Source organism: Diplotaxodon limnothrissa, linkage group LG16 (assembly GCF_057381915.1).
Source record: "Diplotaxodon limnothrissa isolate DT_005_m linkage group LG16, D_limnothrissa_male_GT1.1, whole genome shotgun sequence".
Classification (NCBI taxonomy): Eukaryota; Metazoa; Chordata; class Actinopteri; order Cichliformes; family Cichlidae; genus Diplotaxodon; species Diplotaxodon limnothrissa.
In genome coordinates, this window is record NC_140611.1 from 19899993 (window position 1) to 19920281 (window position 20289).

A 20289-nucleotide genomic window follows, 5' to 3' on the forward strand; every position below is an offset into this window, starting at 1 on the left:
CTCCCAGCTTTGTGGGAACAGTTTGGGGATGGCTTGTTCTTGTTCCAACATGACTGTGCACCAGTGCACAAAGCAAGGCCCATTTAGACATAGATGAGTGAATCTGGTGTGGGAGAACTTGACTGGCCTGCACAGAGTCCTGACCTCAACCCAAAAGAACACCTTTGGAATGAATTAGAGCAGAGACAGTGAGCCAGGCCTTCTTGTTCAACATCACTGTCTGAGCTCACAAATGCACTTTTGGAAGAATAGTCAAAAACTCCCATAAACACTCTTAAACCTTTTTGGAAAGTCTTCCCAGAAGCTGCAAAAGGTGGACTGATATCACATTAAAGTCTATGGATTAAAAATGTGATGTCACTCAAGTTCAAGTGAGTGAAGGCAGTGAATATGATAAATTGCAGTTGTACCTTATAGCTCGTACCCCTCAGAACAACACTGTTATGGTCATGTTATGTCTCACATCAACTAGTGTTAATTTTATGTGTAATATCTTGTCTGTTTGGCAGCAGAGCTCGGCTCTTCTAGAAATAATCTGCCATCCTTGTGTAGCCTCTGGAGGTAGATTCATAGCATTGACCAAGATCTAGCTGTTTGCATTGGAAAATTTGTGATTTTAAGAGTGAAGAAGAGCTTTTGTAATAGTACTTTGATCACCGTATAAGGAGGTACAATTTAGAGAGGCGATGACGGATCTTTCGCAGGTGTGGTTAGATGTGCATGGTGATTTTTGTCTTATGATGACTTCCACAAACTATTATTTGGATTTATGTGGAATGATTGTACAGCGTATACCTTTAAAGATTTTAGAAGATAAGATCTGTGTGGATAAGTTTGAATCAATTTTGATTTTTCTCTAATCCACACAGAGTCAGAAGTACATATTGAGGGTCAAACATATACAAACCGTCACTGAAAACCTTTAATAAGCAGTGTTGATGCTTCTCCAGTGTCTTAACTTGACAAGGCCTATTAACTTCCCACGTTGATCATGACTGGCTACAACTGTTAGTTTGTCTTTGAAGCATAAAAAGGATTAGCATAGATGTGGGTTCACCTACATAGATTTAAGTGACATGAAAGTTAAATAAATCCTGACATTATGCAATTTTATTAATTATGCAGGGTGTTGGCCCTCGTGGCGCTCCTGGTTCCCCAGGTTCAAAAGGAGAGAAAGGTAAAAGCATGATATAATATGTTATCAAATCCACTAAAGCACACTCATGAACTCCATTGTGAATCTGTGATCACTCCGGTGTTTTCCCTTTCCTCATGCTTTCTTCTTAATCTATAGGTTTTCCTGGTCCTCGGGGAGAGCCGGGTCTAACAGGTATAAATAAACTCATAATCTTTTTTTAAACAGCAAAACATGAAGCCTTCACATCTTAGTTATAAACACGCTAATCTTAATAAGACACCTGATGACTTTCCTGTTCTGTATTTCAGGCAGACACATTGAAGGGCCTCGTGGAGAGAAGGGAGACAAAGGAGAGGTGGGTGAAAAGGGAGACAGAGGTGTGGAAGGAGAGCCTCTTGTCGGACCTCCAGGACAACCGGGGAACCCTGGTCCTCCTGGACCACCCGGACCACCAAGTATGTCTGATCTTTGAATGATGCAATCATTTTATTATATGAGAATAAGGGAAACGTCAATACAATCTGTATCTGCCAGTTTTTGTTAAACAATCTAATGTGCGTGTGTGTGCCTTTGTCTGTGTGTTTACAAGTCAACCCTGGTGAATGTAACATTCAGAAGGGGAATCGTGGCCTACCTGGACCTCCAGGGTTACAAGGGGAAGTGGGACAGAAAGGTAAGGACAGCAGCTGCTACTGGTGACATATCTATTTAGATTAAATATAAATGTGTCTGTTTCCAAGGGACTGCTGAAAAACGCTTTATGTAAAACATAATTTTTTAAATTGCTGTTTCTGCAAACTGTTTCAGGTGACAAAGGGGATACGTGTGTTCAGTGTGAAGGCACTGTCACACCTGGATTACGTGGTCCTCCAGGTCCTAAAGGAGACACAGGTGAGTTAAATGTGGTCACATTCAAATTTGAAGTATATTTTTAAAAAAATGGTCATGTCCAGTCTGCAAACTCTGCAGACTCGTTTGGAAATGTAAAAAGCCAGAAGCAGCAGGAGTAAAACACTACAAAGAAAAAACAGAAATAAAGAGTAAGGGCAAGACAGACATGTTATATACACACAGAAGGGTAATCAAGAATTGGAGCTAGGTGAGGAAAACAAGACATAGCTGAACTAAATCAGAAGAAGTGTCAGGAAGCGCTGTGTGGCAGGCAGGAGTTGGACTCAAAATGCAGGTACTCAGGCACGAGGTTTAAACACAAAGAACTCAGCTTTATTTGCTGGCAGGGAAAAAGCATACAAAAGCAAACTAAACTGGAAAAATCACAACCCAAACTCACAGGGAGACACAAGGCGATCCACACAGCATGAGGGACGACACGACACGACACTGACTCAGAGAAACACAGGGTTTAAATACACTGGGAAGTAACGAGGGGAATGAGACACAGAAGGAGGGCACAGCTGGGAGAAATCAGAACTGACGAGACAAGGAAGCAAAGCAGAACACATTCACATAAGACACAGACCTTCAAAGTAAAACAGGAAGTATAACACGGAGACGCGAACTTGACATGGTGGAGACAGCAGCTAAGAAACAGACATACAGTAACCCATAAAGCAGAGGACTCTAAGAACCAAAATACACAGAGGGAAATACTAAGCTTGGAACACAAGAAACTAGACTCGAGGGAGTAACAAAAGACCAACCATGAGAACATAATTCACAATACAGAGTGACAGAAAACACAAGAAACTCGAAACATGCAAAGACACAGACCAAGAAACACAGACTTACAAAGAACAGAGGGGGCACAGAGAAACAGTAAAGTAAGTAAAAAAACAAAACAAAAAAACAAAAAGCAGATAAAAAAACAACAACAAACAAAGACTCAAGAAATTCAGGTGAAACTAATAAGCACAGGAAAGACAAAAGCTGCAGGCAAATAGTCTAAAAAAAGATCTCTTTTGTCTTTTCCTTTTCCTTGGACTTGAGGTTAAGGAGAAACATGAAGAAGAATGAATAAAGAGTTGGGAAAAGCAAATTCAACAGCACCAACACGCATGCTCATTTTCCTTAGATGCTTTGTTAGAGGTGTTGTTACAGTATTGTTTCATGCAGGTCAAATAAATGGGAATCACCAATGTTGAGGTTGAAATATTAAAATGAAATATATGTACTATGAGCTGAAATGTTTGCCCACTCTGATGATCACATTAGATCTGACCAAGACATGAGCACTCTGACGAAAGCAAGAGTATCACTGTCAAAGCCTGTAATTAAGAAAACGCTTTCATAAATGTAAACAAAGAGTGTTTACAACGACAGTACGGAGAAAGAGACAAATGGCTCATGAAGCACAGTGGAGGCAACGTTAGGACTGCCAGCTGAACCGGGTCACTAACGTTTACTGATGATGTGACTGCTGATAGAAGTAGCTGGATGCCTTCTGAAGGCTATATCCTCTGCTTAGATACAAATGCTAATGTTAGTGATAAAATGCTAAATGCTGCAAACAGTACAAAGCAACCAGTAACTGAAATCAGCTGCAGTAAAGCTTTATGCAGCTGCAGTATTGTCAAGAAACATCTGGCCCTAACTATATTTTTGAACATTTATTTTGTTTTCTCATTTATTTTGTTTTTTTCCTCAACTTTTCACAGTTGTGGCAGTCATTGGTTTCACTATTCCTTTTTTCTGTGTTTTACCCATTCAAATGAGTATTTAATAAATTAAAGATGCACAATGTCCATTTTCACTTCAGGACCTCCTGGTGTAGTAGGCGGTAAAGGACAAAAGGGTATTCCTGGACAACCTGGACAACCTGGACAACCTGTGAGCAGAATATTATTTGAGACACCAATGACAGAATCAGCTTAGGCTGATTTTTCTTTCACAGTTTCACTGAGAAAAAAATAGATCATGAACAGCAGTGTACTTTTTTTCCCTTTTTTCTTTTTTTACCTGTCTGCAGGGTGCTCAAGGAAATCCTGGATTAAGAGGGGCTCCTGGTGCTGTTGGTGAACCAGGGGACATTTTTGTTGCTCCTGGTCTGAAGGGGGACAAGGGTCTGCCTGGTCATAATGGATTACCTGGACGGCCCGGGCTGGATGGAATACCAGGAAGAGATGGTCCCACAGGATTTCCTGGCCTGAAAGGAGAACCTGTAAGTGACATCAGTGTAAAATTGCTGTGCAACCTTTTACTATCGTCTCTGGCGTTATTCACTATAACTATGTGACGACAGGGCTTGGAATAGAAACCTAATTCTGAAAAAGCTAAGATGCTATTTAAAATATAAGGAAAAATAGAATGCAATGCAAATCTCATAAAGGGGATACAATTTTAAGAAAAATTTGACCTCATTTTTAGTTTTAGTTTGATGGAAGCAACACGTCTCAAAGATGGTGGGGCAGGTTCACATTTACCTCTGTGTCGCATCATCTGTGAGGAGACCAGCTGATGCACTTTTGGGACTTTTGTTCCATTATTGTGTCATATGGGATTGCAGCTGCTCAAGAGTTCTGGGTCATTTTTGTTGTACTTTTCGTGACATTGTACTCCAGATGTTTTAAACTGATGAAAGGTCTGGTCTGCAGGGAGATGAGTTCAGCACCTGGACTCTTCTACTAAGAAGCCATGATGCTGTAATAGATGTGGTTTAGCATTTTCTTGCTGAAATATGCAAGGGCTTGCGTTGCTCTACAACCTTTTAGCACTGATGGTGCCCTTTCCAGATGTTTAGTTTCCCAATTTTATAGGCACCAATGCAACTCAAAACCGATCAAGATAAAGTCTCGATCAGATAACACGCCAGAGGACACAATGTCCATGACTCTCTCTCTCTAACGTGTCCTTTTTATACCCGGTCATGTTGCTGACCGGTTGTCATTCAAATTGATTAGTTGCAAAATCATGGTACATCTTTTTTGTACCACTTGCTTTTCCTGCCTTTTTCACCCCCTTCCTAATTTTTTGAGATTCTTCGCTGCTGTCAAATTCAAAATGTGAGAGCAGGTCACTCTGTGATTGCTGCATTCTCAGTGAAGTGTTTATTCGTTTTAACTTGTGGTTGGCTTTTCTAAAAGAAAAGTGACATACATTTTCACCAATCTTCTCCTCAGGCCAGAGAGGGCATCAAGGGTGAACGTGGACCAGATGGTGATCCCGGTCCTATTGGCCCTCTAGGAGAGAGGGGTCCGCCTGGTCTGCCAGGCTTTGGCCGACCAGGACAGACTGGAGATAAGGGCAGTCAGGGGAATCCAGGAGTTCCTGGACAACCTGGACGACCTGGTAAGCATGAACTCTGAAACCCAGGTTTGTGATACTGCACTTGCACACTGATTGATAACATACCTTGTGTCCACCAGGTACGAAAGGTGAGCCAGGGAAAGGTGTGAGCACTCCTGGTCCTCAGGGCGTACCCGGACCACGAGGAGAACCAGGCAGAGAGGGACCTATAGGTGAGCAACATAGTAAACATGATTTCATTTAACTCCAATTAAAAACATGTTTTCTGTATTTGTTTTTAATTTTGTGTTAATTAATACCATGGAAGGGCAAAATATGATCCAAAAAATTCATGTATATGTAAAAATAGTTTGTTTCGTTTACTATACAATTTGTTGTTGGCTGCAGGTGACAAAGGCCTTCCAGGAGACGAAGGGTTGCCCGGTTTTCCAGGAGAAAAGGGTGAACAAGGACCTCCTGGGATTGGATTTCCAGGCCCAACTGGCCCTAAAGGTGAGTTATTTCATAATATTGAGTACAATCCTCCTTTCTAAGTATCATGGAGCAAAATGTATACAGGGTTTGTACATGAGGTAAGCGATACAGAACTTAGAGAAACATTTTTTTTCATGTTTGTAGGAAGCAGTGGAATTCCAGGAGCCCCCGGATTACCAGGAGAACCAGGAAGATCAGGAAAGGATGGCACAACAGGATCTCCTGGTCCACGTGGACCAAAGGTTTGGATTTGTCACTATTTATAAATCTAATTATACTTGTAGAAAGCAAAAGCAAAGTATCACTGGATATAGAGCGACTAACTTTAGAGATTTAACTCCCAGGTGAATCAGTGTCAGTGCTTATTTGGATAACTTACAGGGTGAACCTGGACGGGGACTTCCAGGTCCCAAAGGTTCACAAGGCCACCAAGGAATTCCTGGCTTCCAGGGAGAGAAGGGCAGCATTGGATACCCTGGTGTTCCTGGACGAGAAGGACATGCAGGCCCACCTGGACCTCAGGGTCTCAAAGGTATGGCAGGATTATTACAAATTTGCTCTGAAGCTATTTTTGCAATTAATTGATGCTGAAAAGTTCCATCTTCGGTACCAAGACCATTATTTTTTTCTTTTTAAAAATAGGTGATGTGGGACCTCCTGGACTTCCAGGACTGGTTGGCAAATCCGGTCCTCCAGGAAAAGGATTGCCTGGACCTCCTGGACTACAGGGACCTCCTGGAGAGCCTGGTCCTCATGGTGAGCTACAACTCAGCAGAAAAAAAATATTATTTTTCTTGCAAGATAATCTGTACCATCTCACAAAGAAATCCATAGGGCAAGATAATAAAACAATCATGGCTGTATATGCAGTTTCAAGTCCTGTGCATGCTACTTTGACACCATAATAGAAAGCTGAAACTCAGAACAGAAGCAAAGCAAATTAATGTGATTAGTGCTGTAGAAATCAAATGTGTTTATGTGTGTGTCCTGTCCAGGTGGGGAAGGTGTAAAGGGGGAGAAGGGCTACCCAGGTCCTCCTGGTCTAGACATGCCAGGGCCTCAGGGAGAGAAAGGGAACCTTGGGTTTCCAGGAGTACCAGGTACTAAAGGACTGCCAGGGCCTGCAGGTTTACCAGGCAGGGATGGACTCATTGGAAACCAAGGTAAGACAAACAATCCTTTTGGACATTTGTGTGGCGGGATTTGTATGACAGTATTTTTTTTTTGCTCATTATACTTTTTATTTAAAGGGTCAGTTTGTGAAAAAGTAAAAAATATATTTTTTAATGAACATAATTTACAGTTTACCATCTTTACTGCTCCCACAATGAACTAGATACACTGAGGTTGTTTCAAGGTGTAACTGCTTACGTGTCAAGCTGTTGTCAGTAACTTTTAACACCTTCTGTGCATGTTTCAAATTAAAAATCTTCAAAGTAAGGATATAAGGATAACAATGTTTTTAGTATGAAATATATCCACAGAAATGTTGAGCTTTACTGCCAGTTTCCCCACTAACTAAAGAAAATAACCACAGAGCTTGGAATTAATAAACTAATGAGAAACTAATGAGAAAAGGGTTTCTGATGGAAAAGTTGAAGCTATATCCAATGCATCACATTGCATTTATGTCATTTTAAAATTTGATTACGATGTAGTGTGTTTTCCTGACGTGACACAAGCTTATTTAAAGCATTTTCACCCATTTAATCTTTTAGGTGTTAAAGGTGAAATGGGATTAATGGGAACACCTGGAATACCGGGATATCCTGGGCCTCCCGGTACACCTGGATCTACTGGTCCGAGAGGTGAGGAATGCCAAATATAAAAACTCATGTTTTTTCTATTCCATGTCTCACAATTTAGGCCAGGGGTAGGGAACTTCAGGCCTCGAGAGCCAGTGTCCTGCCAGTTTTAGATGTGTCCTTGATCCAGCACAGCTGATTTAAATGGCTAAATTACCTCCTCAACATGTCTTGAAGTTCTCCAGAAGCTGGTAATGAACTAATCATTTGATTCAGGTGTGATGACCCAGGGTGAGATCTAAAACCTGCAGGACACCGGCTCTCGAGGACTAACGTTCCCTACCCCTGATTTAGGCTATTTGTGGTTTATTCATCAGTAGCAGTTCAATTAAATTGAGTGTTTTGTATATATAGTGCCAAACCACAACAACAGTCACCACAATAAAAATGTCTTTTTCCTTCCATTCCTCTCAGGTGATCCTGGTCTTACTGGACCAAGAGGTGATATTGGAGAGCCTGGACTAAAAGGTGACAGAGGAGAGCCGGGTGTTCAGGGACCTCCTGGGAACATGAGTGATGTTGACATGGAGCACATGAAGGGAGTGAAGGGAGACAAAGGAGACATAGGTATAAAACAACATATGCGTCTTTTTAGAATTTGTTCACATTTATTTATTTACAAACAAACCCATTTTTGAATCTGTATATTTGCCTATAGTTTAAGGAATACTTTTTTTACTTTTAGGTAGCCCAGGGACCAGTGGAGTGAGGGGCATACCTGGATTGCCAGGAGATCCTGGAATGCCAGGGAAAGATGGAGAGCCTGGATTACCTGGAAAACCTGGTGAGTTATCTGACCAGAACTTCAATTTGTGCTATTGCATTATTTTTATATGTGCTAATTTTTAAGCAAGTGTAATTGTAATGTTATTGATATTTTTCAGGTGACAAAGGAGACTCTGGCGAACCTGGAGAGCCTGGTGGTATGGGACCACCTGGACCGAAGGGTGGTGCAGGGGAGATGGGAGTACCAGGTAGAGGCACACGGATAATACACAAATTGTGAGAATGAATGTATGGGTACAAGCCTGTAATAAATGTGTTACAGTCAGTACAATTTAAGTTCTATAAAAACACAAGTGCGAGCACCTGTATTAAGACCGTTTCAGGCAGGGGAAAATCTTAGCTTACATTTCACTGTGACGAGCAACAGCTATGCACATTAAATTAATTGATTGTTAATGGACACATTGTCTGCTTTTGCAGGTCCAAGTGGTCCAAAGGGTGTCAAAGGAGATTTAGGTACACCTGGACATCCTGGATTCAGAGGCACGGATGGAGAAAAGGGAGACACAGGATTACCTGGTGAGCCGGGTATTGGCGTCCCAGGATTTCCAGGACAAAAGGTATTCCACTATTAAAAAACCTTTGATTGTTACAACACTGATTCTACAGATACAGGCAGAAATTTGAGTCAGCATCAACTCCACAGTACAATACATATTAATAATTATTATATAAGTAGACAAGACCTATGATGGGCTTTGGTAGCAAGTGTCATTCAATAATAAAAATCATTTCCAGTTTAACAAATACCACTGTGATTTATAGTGAGGGATTCTAATCCTATAATATTCTTATAATTTCAGTACTACAACATTATTCCACCTTGGCTGATTGAATTTAAAATGTGCTGACTTACAAAAATATGAACAGATCCTAATTGTTTATGGTAGTTTCATTTTAACTGAGAGAAGCAGAATATCAACAGCTTCTTCTTTAGCCACTCCTTTGTTTCCTTGCTGGCATCTTCAGTGTTCTGGCTGAGGGAAGGAGGTTCTTGGCCAAGGTTTTTATGATACACGGCCCTGCCCAAGGCATAATGTTTCTAACTCCATGCTCGACTGTGGGGATGGTGTTCTTTGGTTCATGTTCAGATTTCTCTTCCTCCAAACACAGTGGGGCAAGCTTACATCTAACCACGGCGCTTTCTCCCAGGCCCTCTCTGAGTCACTAAGATGTTCAGTGGCAAACTTGAGACGGGTCTTGTACATGTGCCTTTTTATGTGCAAGATTTAACCCATTACGGCATGGTATACCAATGATTTTCTTGGGGACTGTGGTCCCAACTGCCTTAAGATCATTAACAAACTCTTCCCATAACGTTTGGGCTGATCCACAGCCTTTCTCTTGATCATCTTCATGCCATAAGGCAAGATCTTGCATGGAGCTGTTGGTCATTTCCTATTTTTTCCATTTCAGAATAGTCACATCAGTAGTTGTCACCTTCTCACCAGTCAGGTTTACAAATCTTGTTCTTGGTATCCCTTGCCAGGGACAAGTCCAAAGCTCACCTCTCTGGTCTTGCACATGGTGGTGGAGAGGCTGGAATGGGACAAACTGATTCTGTGGTTGTGGTTTATACACATAACGATCTGAGAGCAGGAGTATCTGTAAATGATTGACTGATTGATTGTAATTTGTGTGACACATGGGTACAGCCAATCTGTGGGAGCCAGAATTACGGGTGGTTTTTAATGTATCGGATACTTCATTCAATGACATACAAATCAATTGAAAACTTTTATGTGTTTTTCAGGATCTTTGATTGATATTCTGTCTCTCTCCATAAAAGCTGTTAGAGAAATGAAACACTGTTTATTTCTTTGGAAGTGAACAAACTTAAAATTTAAGGAAATCAAATAATTAAATACAAACTGTATTTGTCAAAAGTGTGAAGATGAAATGATCAACACACTCTGCTTCTCATGTCCAGTGCAGGTCTGATGTTATTAACAGGTTGTCATTACAAGGCTGTTAACTGACACTCAGCAGAGGTGGAAAGGCAAACATCGCAGTAGCTGCCGTTAAATTTTCAAAAATAGTCAGAGTAGTTCCTTTATATTAATGAGCCCTTCCATTTCTTTAATTAGAATTCCTGCTTTATTTGTACAGGGTCAGACTGGCGGGCCAGGATCCCCAGGACAAGCTGGAGATAAGGGTCAGAAAGGCCAAGAGGGCATGCCTGGCAAGCCAGGACTGCCAGGACCCAAAGGAGAACAAGGCAGTCCTGGGTATCAAGGTCGGATTTCAGTCTGGGTTGTCAATTTAGTTTTGCTTACCTGGTCAAATCAAGGTACAGTAGTCATACATGTTGTGTTTTAAGGTGTATTGTGATCTGTGTGTTGTACAGGTCAGTCAGGTAGACCAGGGGACAAGGGTACCCCTGGACTTCCTGGGTTTGTAGGAGAGCCTGGTCAAGATGGCCGGCCTGGTAAGTAAGAGGCTTGTTTATCAGGCAACTGTATCCACATATTTACATTACACTAATTTATTCATGGTTTGAGGCAATCTTGTGGGACACATTTGAGGTAAAAAAAAAAAAAAAAGAGTAATCACTGAGTTGTGATTTTTGGATCAGTAAGGTGAGTGTGCCACTTCTCAAAACTCTCAAAGGGTGGTAACCTTGCTTGACCGTTTTTCACATCAATTATGTTAAGAAACCACTTTGGCTAAATTCTGAGTTTAAATATAAGCTTTTTTGTTTTTTCTGTAATGAGCACTGACAGCTAAATGATGTACGTGTCCCAGGCAAATTAGTGTTTTTGGAAATCAGCAGGTGAAAACTGTGACTCTTCCAGTTTGACACTGTAGTATGTATACTTGTTGTTTTCCAGGCGAAGTTGGCCGGCAGGGGTCTTCTGGTCAAAAGGGAGATAAAGGAGATTCTGGACTTGATGGAATCCCAGGGTCCACAGGAGAGAGAGGACAGCCAGGTTAGTCTGTAAGAAGTTACAAGAAGACTGCCAACCATCCAGTGAGAGAGTTTTTTACTCCACTGTAGGAAAAGAGCCTTCAATCATTTTTTTCAACATCAAAAGCAAAAAAAAAAACCCTAAACAAAAAAACTCAAAAAACAAACAAACAAACAAACAAAAATCACAGCTGTTGTAAAAATAGACGTATCCTTTGGACTACATATATTGAAGGATCAGTATTAGCACTGGGGCCATGGCCGTGTTAGGAACCAAACTTGCCTTATTTGGATGAAAGGTTGCTTAGACAACGTTAGCAAGACACATAGGCTAATTCAAGGTAAAGGAATCTCACTGAAAAAAATCTGAGGCAGAAATGTGATGGATGGTCTGTGCCACACAACAAGTCATAAAATTAGATAATCCAATAAAAATGCTCCAAAAGGCACCAACGGCACACACTCAGTGAAGTCCAGTTTAATGATGGAAAGTTATAGATCAGGCCTTGCAGACATAATCAACCCCAGCTCCCTGTCAGGTCACCTATCAGTCTCAAAATTCATTCTCCTCAGATTTTATATGAAACTATATATAAAAAACCTTTTTTTTGTACAAATGTTTTTAATGCTTTGTTTAAATTTTGAGATTTTTTTTACATGCTGGGCTTTTTTGGCTCTTACATGAAACCTTCATTTTTCAGTTCTTTAGGTTGCATCTTAATCATTTTCTTTGAACTTGTGTGAAGCTAAGCTTTAACCTCTGAACCTGAAATTGTGTAGCCATCTTGTACTATATGTCATTCATAAAAAACTAACACATCAGGAAGTATACAAAGAATGAGAATATATATATATATATATATAAAAAAAAAAACACCCAGCACGCCCCTGCGGGCGGTTTATCCTTCAAGCTCGGGTCCTCTACCAGAGGCCTGGGAGCTTGAGGGTCCTGCGCAGTATCTTAGCTGTTCCCAGGACTGCGCTCTTCTGGACAGAGATCTCCGATGTTGTTCCTGGGATCTGCTGGAGCCACTCGCCTAGCTTGGGAGTCACCGCACCTAGTGCTCCGATTACCACGGGGACCACCGTTACCTTCACCCTCCACATCCTCTCGAGCTCTTCTCTGAGCCCTTGGTATTTCTCCAGCTTCTCGTGTTCCTTCTTCCTGATATTGCTGTCATTCGGAACCGCTACATCGATCACTACGGCCGTCTTCTTCTGTTTATCTACCACCACTATGTCCGGTTGGTTAGCCACCACCATTTTGTCCGTCTGTATCTGGAAGTCCCACAGGATCTTAGCTCGGTCATTCTCCACCACCCTTGGGGGCATCTCCCATTTTGACCTCGGGACTTCCAGGTTATACTCGGCACAGATGTTCCTGTACACTATGCCGGCCACTTGGTTATGGCGTTCCATGTATGCCTTGCCTGCTAGCATCTTGCACCCTGCTGTTATGTGCTGGATTGTCTCTGGGGCATCTTTACACAGCCTGCACCTGGGGTCTTGCCTGGTGTGATAGACCCCAGCCTCTATGGATCTTGTGCTCAGAGCTTGTTCTTGTGCTGCCATGATTAGTGCCTCTGTGCTGTCTTTCAGTCCAGCTTTGTCCAGCCACTGGTAGGATTTCTGGATATCAGCCACCCCCTCTATCTGCCGGTGGTACATACCGTGCAGGGGCCTGTCCTTCCATGATGGTTCCTCGTCTCCCTCCTCTTTCTTGGGTTTCTGCTGCCTGAGGTATTCACTGAGCACTCGGTCAATTGGGGCCATCTTCCCAATGTATTCTTGGATGTTCGTTGTCTCATCCTGGACTGTGGTGCTGACACTCACCAGTCCCCGGCCCCCTTCCTTCCGCTTAGCGTACAGCCTCAGGGTGCTGGACTTGGGGTGAAACCCTCCATGCATGGTAAGGAGCTTTCTTGTCTTTATGTCAGTGGCTTCTATCTCCTCCTTTGGCCAGCCTATTACCCCAGCAGGGTACCTGATCACGGGCAGGGCATAGGTGTTGATGGCCCGGATCTTGTTCTTACCATTCAGCTGACTCCTCAGGACTTGCCTGACCCTCTGCAGGTACTTGGTGGTTGCAGCTTTTCTAGCGGCCTCTTCATGGTTCCCATTCGCCTGCGGGATCCCCAAGTACTTGTAACTGTCCTCTATGTCTGCAATGTTGCCTTCTGGTAGTTCAATCCCCTCAGTTCTGACTACCTTCCCCCTCTTTGTTACCATCCGACTACACTTCTCCAGTCCGAATATATATATATATATATATATATATATATATATATATATATATATATATATGTAGAGAGAGAGAGAGAGAGAGAGAGAAAAGCTCTCTTCCTCAAACGATTTAAGTAATTTATTTTAAGAGCACATGCTTTAACAAGCAAACACAATTAGAGGATGCAGTGGGCAGTGAACTGTGGTGAGATTATTTCTGTTTGGAAGTAAATTTTGCTAAAACAAATGTTGTTTGCAGCAGTAACTTTAATGTATTAAAATATATCCTGTATCTACCCCTTTCTGCAGGTATGGCTGGAATAGGTTTTCCTGGGCCGCCTGGCGAGCTTGGCAGCAAAGGTGTGGGCCTCTACAACACTGATGTTTATATTGATTCAATTCATAGGACAGCAAAGTTTCATATGTTTTTTTCCCCTCACTGCAGGAGACAAAGGCAGTCCTGGCTTTCCTGGCAACCCAGGTATTCCAGGTGTCCCTGGTGTGAAAGGTGATAAGGGATTTTCCGGCCCACAGGGACCTCAAGGACAGCCAGGAGAACAGGGTCCCTCGGGTTTCTCTCTAGAAGGACCTAAAGGAGATAGGGGAGAAACAGGACAACCTGGAGAAGCAGGTACTGTGAGAAAGTAAAGATGCAGATAATTTTTTGCTTCATGGTGATGGTAAAAAGGACTACTTATACTTTATACTCTGTTTAAGCAGTCGAAGCACTTTCAGCTACAAATCTCATTCACCTAGTCGTACGCACATTTTCTATACCTAAGCAGTTTTATATAATGCTCACACACTTCCACTCTGATGGATGCATCAGGGGAAACTCCGGGGAAGTCAGGGCATAAAAAGTGCATAAACATGGTTATTTATTCCAGATACAGTAGTTGATAGATTAAAAAAAACAACTTTCTTTGTCTTTATCAAACAGGAATCAAAGGACAACCAGGACCTGCTGGCTTTCCAGGCAGAGATGGACAGAAGGGAGAGAAAGGAGATCAAGGTCTCCAGGGTTTCCAGGGAGAGTCGGGAATAAAGGGGGATTCTGGATTACCTGGACTGCCGGTATGTCATAAGGCTGTTTTCAATTTGAGCTTTCCTCTTGCTGTAAACATTAGATAGTGTTCCTTCAGAGGAGAGAGAGCCATTACAATATTTATGTTTCTGATTACAGGGAGCACCTGGGCTTCCAGGTCTTGATGGACCGAAGGGAGAGATAGGATTACAGGGTGTAACTGGCTTCCCAGGTGAGTGTATTCAGAGTGATATATTTGTGTGTCATCTGCATCTGTTCAAGCAATTATGGAAAAAAATAATTATGGTAAAACAAACTTTTACCAACCCCAGGACAAAAGGGTGTTGCTGGAGACTTTGGATATAGAGGTGAAGCTGGAGACAGAGGATTCCCAGGCGAAAAAGGTAACACAAGAATGAAACAAACTTAGCTGTGGTAATATTGATGTTATTAAATGTTAATGTATTAAACGTCTTTAAATTAAATATTTATGTCTTATTTTAGGTAACGAAGGCCCTCCTGGTCCTCCCGGCCCTCAAATGTTCATAAAAGGAGACATTGGCTTCCCAGGAATTCAAGGTTTACCGGGACCTCAGGGGCCATCTGGGCTTCCAGGGCAGAAAGGAGATAGAGGTGATGGTTATACCCCATTTAGACCGCTGTCACACAACAGCTCACTCCTGCTCGCCTTTCACCCACACCCTTTTCAATAACGCTACCATTTTCATTCATTTTTCTCAGGTGTGACAGGTTTTCCAGGGTCAAAAGGCGAAGAAGGTCTCCCTGGATATAATGGTCAGAACGGGGTCAAAGGAGAGCCTGGCTTTCCAGGGCCACAAGGTGAGACACTCCACGTGATTAATGCACGGTGTTGGTGCTCTTTGCTGTGCTGGCATTTTTTTGGTTCTACTGATTTCTTCATATCTTTAGGACCTAGAGGACACCCTGGCCCGCCTGGACCTAATGGTGTTCCAGGCCCAGCCGGTCCACCCGGCCCCTCGTCCATGGATCACGGTTTCCTTGTAACACGTCACAGCCAATCGGTGGACATCCCACTGTGTCCCGAGGGAACCTCTCTCATATATGATGGCTACTCCTTGCTCTACTTCCAGGGCAATGAGCGCTCTCATGGGCAAGACTTAGGTGAGACGATATGAATAGAAGGAAGGCCTCAATATAAAGCAGGGACATAACGGAAAATATCTGTGGGTTCATTTGATATTCTTTTGGCTTTGCATTTTAGGTACGGCAGGCAGCTGTCTAAAAAAGTTCAGCCCCATGCCCTTCCTCTTCTGTAATATCAACAATGTGTGTAACTTTGCCTCCCGTAATGATTACTCCTACTGGCTCACCTCACCTGAGCCCATGCCCATGAGCATGGCACCCATCACTGGTGAAAGCATTAAACCCTTCATCAGTAGGTAAGTCACGATTTCTTTACACTCTGCTGTTTCACATGTGTTTGATGCTTGATTTGACTCGTGCTGTTCTCATATGAATTTGTGCACAGGTGCGCTGTATGTGAAGCTCCAGCCATGGTGATAGCAGTTCACAGTCAGACCATTATGATCCCACCGTGCCCCGAAGGCTGGGACTCTCTGTGGATCGGCTACTCCTTTGTTATGGTAAGACAGCTCTGGTCTCTCAAATATATTTGTCCACCATGGATGAATAAGTCATGGCTATATAATAACGACTCACCATGAGCATTTCAGAAATGTAATTATGAGTAGTGCAAGGTTGTAATTGCTGCACTGTGACAAAGAGGGCTGATATGTGCACAAGTGTTGAATCAGTTAGTGGCTGTGAAGCAGATCACAGTCACCCAAGGGAAGCACTTCTGTTTTCTGTGCTGTCTATATTTGCTGACTACAGAGAATGAGATCAAGCTGCGTTCCCTGGGTGTTGGCTCAGTACACTCCATTATAAACTGCAGTATTATTCATTGCAGTCAGTACTCCTTCAATCAAAAGTGGATTGTTTTTCCATTTGTAGTAATTTATATTTGGCAGGGTGAATCAGGTGGAGATGAGTGTCATGGGGTGATTTGTGACAGAAGGATAGCAGCAAGAGTGAAAGGGAATGTTTGCAGATGGTGGCACTGACAAAGAGGGGGGGTTGCTAGCTTAGGATGCTAAGATGTTAATTGGGAGTGACCAGGATGATTAGAAATTCTGTTATCAGAGTTTGAGAAGAAGGCGACTCTCATCCAAGAGGCTTCTTCGGTCCTAAAACCTCTCGTCAAGCTCCTAAGACTACAGTACCATGACCTGGATGACTGAGAACCCACTGAGACATATATCAGGGCGACAGTTCAGGGTGAGCAGCTTGGGGACAAAGAGAGGTAAGGCTGAGGCTTGTGCAGAGGAGGAATAGGGCAGTTTTTAGACAAAGAATGTTAAAGATGGAGCTGCCAGACAGGAAAAGAGGAAACCACAGAGAAAATTCATGAATGTAGTGAATGAGGACATGCAGAGAGGAAAGAGTGAGATGGAGGCAGATTGTTCACTGTGCTGACCGCTAAATGGAGCGACCAAAAGAAGAAGAAATAATTTATATTTAGTGATATGCCTGTGTTCTGCACATACATGTAATGCTAAACCCCTGAAAGTTAACAGAATTACTTAAGTGAGAAATAGTGTGAACTTAAAAGAGCTGAGGCAAAGGCGGGTTGCAAAGCAGCTTTCAAACCCAACAGCATCTGTGGAAAGATGCTTAAGTAGCGTGCTCTATATGAGGTATGACAAACACATGTTATCAGCTGATGTGGGATGGCAGTGAGATCAGCTGATACTAGACTTTGCTTGTTTTTGTAAATAAGAAACGCCAATAAAACTCTGTTAGTTATTGTCTTATAGATGTAAAAGGCCCCTCATTAATTTGCATTGCATGTTTGTGTAGCACACCAGTGCTGGTGCTGAGGGTTCGGGCCAGGCTTTGGCTTCTCCCGGTTCCTGTCTGGAGGAATTCCGTAGCGCTCCATTCATCGAGTGTCACGGTCGAGGAACCTGCAACTATTACGCCAACTCCTACAGCTTCTGGCTCGCTACCATTGAAGACAGTGAAATGTTTACGTAAGGCAGAACTCTGACACGCAGACATTGACTTTCTTGACTTTTTAAAAAAATTCAAATTACTCAACAACTTTGAGAAATGCTTTTTTTTGCTGACCTTTAAATTCATGACCTTGCTCCAGTTTATTGTAAAACATCCAACAGTATTTTTGGATCTGCTTATCACTGTAACAAACTTCTGACAACACTCAAACAAAGCTTTTAGTAATTTTGTGTGTTGGTACAGGGCAGTGAGACAAGCTCATCTGCCTGCTGTTGTTAAGTTATCATCACATTTCCCTCAAGTTTACATCATGGGTATATAATATTTTTTTCACTCTCCCTCTTTTCAGGAAACCCGTCCCAGCAACGCTAAAAGCCGGCAGCCTCCGAACACACATAAGCCGCTGTCAGGTTTGCATGAAGAGGACATAAGCAGCAATACCAAAGGCCTCCGAAGAGCAATAAGGCGTGCGCTGACGTCATCAACTTAGCTTTATTTCCCATTTTCTAAAGGATGGTGCTATTGCCCTGCCTGGCATTTAGGATAGGATCATGGCCAGAGACTGAAACCAAACCACAGAGACCAAGTGGCCGCTTGCTCCATGCAGAAACACACAATCACAACATGTTAAGTGTGACACCCAGTTTACCACTGCACTGACATGCCCCCTGAACTGGTAAACTGGTGTTAATTTTGAAAGGGCTGTGTGTGTCAGTCAGGTGCTATTGAATCTTATGTGCCTTTTTCTTTTCATTGTTTTTATTTCCATTCCCTACCAGTGTTTCAAAGATATAGCAACACAATATGATATACGTTCACACCTTAGTTAAACCCTACTAATGTAAAAGCTAGGACTTACCACTGGTTACAGATGCTTGCCATTTATACCGCCATAAAGTTGCAGACACAGATGTACAGTATGCTACTCACTCTGTTGTAAATACAACACATTCCTTCTTAACATAGTTCAACATACTCGCCTCAGGTTATTGATGAGTTACTTTGTGTGTTATTAATCCCATTTTTATTTATAAGAGTTCTGAGAATATGTTCGACGCGAGTGTATCTGAGATGCCATATATCCGAAAAGAATGTGTTAATGCGTGAAAACCATCGCCTTATTAACATACAAAACAGCACTGAAATAGCATTACCAGGCATGTGAGTGTGTGTGTGTGTGTGTGTGTGTGTGTGTGTGTGTGTGTGTGTGTGTGAGAGAGAGAAAACAAGATTTGAGTGGCTTGGAAATGGCATGCGTGTTGCAATGTCTACATATATATTGTTGCACAACCCTGTTGTTAACATGACAAATGCACACAAAGAAATAGCCAAGAAAAAATCATCCTTCTTGTGTTTTTTCTCTGTACAAACCTTGTTTATAACAGTTGTTTCCAAGATTTTACCCCCTTAAGTGAAACATATCCTCATCATCTGTGATCCTAAGGAGATGCACGTGTATAGATACATAACTTGTATTTGCAGTTTTGGATGTGTACTTGACTGTTTCCCTTTGTGAAATGCTTTTTTGTTATTCCTGTTTATTTAGTGCAAAGTGTAATCCTCTCTAAAGGTCATGATGTTACTTCTCTCCGAGTACTCTGGCTTCCTCCCACACTCCAAAGACGTGCACGGGGTTCGGTTAATTGGTGATTCTAAAGTGGCCATAGGCGTGAATGTGAGTGCAAACGGTTATCTGTTTCTCTGTGACAGACTGGCAACCTGTCCAGGGTGTACCCCGCCTCTCTGGGATAGACTCCAGCCCAGATGTGACCCTGAATTGGACAAACTGAAGGACCACGGATGGATCGATGAGTCATAATGTGATGGTTACGCAATCAGGTCGAGGACATATAGTGCCTATGCAGGTTAAAATCCTTTAAAAGGTCTTAGCATAGAGTTGTGTAGATTTGTTTCTTTATGTACAGCATCTGGAGAAAACTTCATGCGTATATTAATCTTAGAAAGCCTGTTGGACCTCAAATGTTCTCCGGAGCTCCGAAATAGCTTCAACAGCTCTGAAAGGGACATTTCTGTGTCCCTTTAAGAGCTTTTGAAATATGCAAAGTTAAGGCAATGACTGTACACTGACTGCAACCTGTTTTTGTTTGAATATGAGCCCTACTTGGGATAAAATGCTCAGACATTTGTAGAGTATTAGAATTATTTTCCAGCGTTAAACAAGCCTTTCCTAACAGTGATTACCAGAACAGAAAATACTTTTTAATATTTCACTTCCAAAACTGTGTAATTCCTGAAATAAAATGATTTGTAGGAATTGTTTAAAAATTATTATTTTGTGTTTCCTGTTTCCAACATTTTTAACGCAGTACTCCAGAAATGTCACTAGAGGGCAGCATCAGCATACACAGAGCAAGTTGCTGCTTTCTTATATGAAAGCTCCCAGTATGTGTGACTCCAAAGCTCATTTTGTTTTTACTAGTCACTAGGCAACAGCATGCAGCAAAAGCTTACTCCAGATATATTATGACCAATAAATTAAATGCAACGTTTGTAGCAACCCTTCTACAGTGTGCTGCAGCCACTACCTCAGCACTTCTGCAGGGACTGTGGCCAACAAACCCATTCACCCCACGAAAACACAAACCGATCAATACATTCTGCAGAGAACCAGATAACCCCCCCTTTCAACTCGCGTCTCGTCTTTCATTTA

The 20289-nt window shown here is 42.2% G+C and overlaps 1 protein-coding gene across 1 annotated transcript in view; it reads left to right on the plus strand.

Moving 5' to 3' along the window:
* Positions 1 to 19933, plus strand: part of col4a1 (collagen, type IV, alpha 1) — a 50067-nt gene extending 30134 nt beyond the window's left edge. Inside the window, exons 19-52 of the mRNA XM_085375048.1 lie at positions 1126 to 1177; positions 1295 to 1330; positions 1447 to 1593; positions 1728 to 1811; positions 1946 to 2029; positions 3855 to 3925; positions 4065 to 4256; positions 5215 to 5383; positions 5461 to 5553; positions 5729 to 5833; positions 5960 to 6057; positions 6197 to 6347; positions 6458 to 6571; positions 6811 to 6978; positions 7534 to 7623; positions 8035 to 8187; positions 8306 to 8404; positions 8505 to 8594; positions 8827 to 8966; positions 10516 to 10642; positions 10754 to 10834; positions 11238 to 11336; positions 13847 to 13897; positions 13983 to 14168; positions 14478 to 14611; positions 14721 to 14793; positions 14894 to 14965; positions 15066 to 15194; positions 15303 to 15401; positions 15492 to 15704; positions 15805 to 15982; positions 16072 to 16186; positions 17463 to 17635; positions 17968 to 19933. Coding sequence (XP_085231174.1) covers positions 1126 to 1177; positions 1295 to 1330; positions 1447 to 1593; positions 1728 to 1811; positions 1946 to 2029; positions 3855 to 3925; positions 4065 to 4256; positions 5215 to 5383; positions 5461 to 5553; positions 5729 to 5833; positions 5960 to 6057; positions 6197 to 6347; positions 6458 to 6571; positions 6811 to 6978; positions 7534 to 7623; positions 8035 to 8187; positions 8306 to 8404; positions 8505 to 8594; positions 8827 to 8966; positions 10516 to 10642; positions 10754 to 10834; positions 11238 to 11336; positions 13847 to 13897; positions 13983 to 14168; positions 14478 to 14611; positions 14721 to 14793; positions 14894 to 14965; positions 15066 to 15194; positions 15303 to 15401; positions 15492 to 15704; positions 15805 to 15982; positions 16072 to 16186; positions 17463 to 17635; positions 17968 to 18049 — 3948 coding nt within the window. The 3' untranslated portion in view covers positions 18050 to 19933. The remainder of the gene's footprint in view (positions 1 to 1125; positions 1178 to 1294; positions 1331 to 1446; positions 1594 to 1727; positions 1812 to 1945; positions 2030 to 3854; positions 3926 to 4064; positions 4257 to 5214; positions 5384 to 5460; positions 5554 to 5728; positions 5834 to 5959; positions 6058 to 6196; positions 6348 to 6457; positions 6572 to 6810; positions 6979 to 7533; positions 7624 to 8034; positions 8188 to 8305; positions 8405 to 8504; positions 8595 to 8826; positions 8967 to 10515; positions 10643 to 10753; positions 10835 to 11237; positions 11337 to 13846; positions 13898 to 13982; positions 14169 to 14477; positions 14612 to 14720; positions 14794 to 14893; positions 14966 to 15065; positions 15195 to 15302; positions 15402 to 15491; positions 15705 to 15804; positions 15983 to 16071; positions 16187 to 17462; positions 17636 to 17967) is intronic.
* The last annotated feature ends 356 nt before the right edge of the window (positions 19934 to 20289 follow it).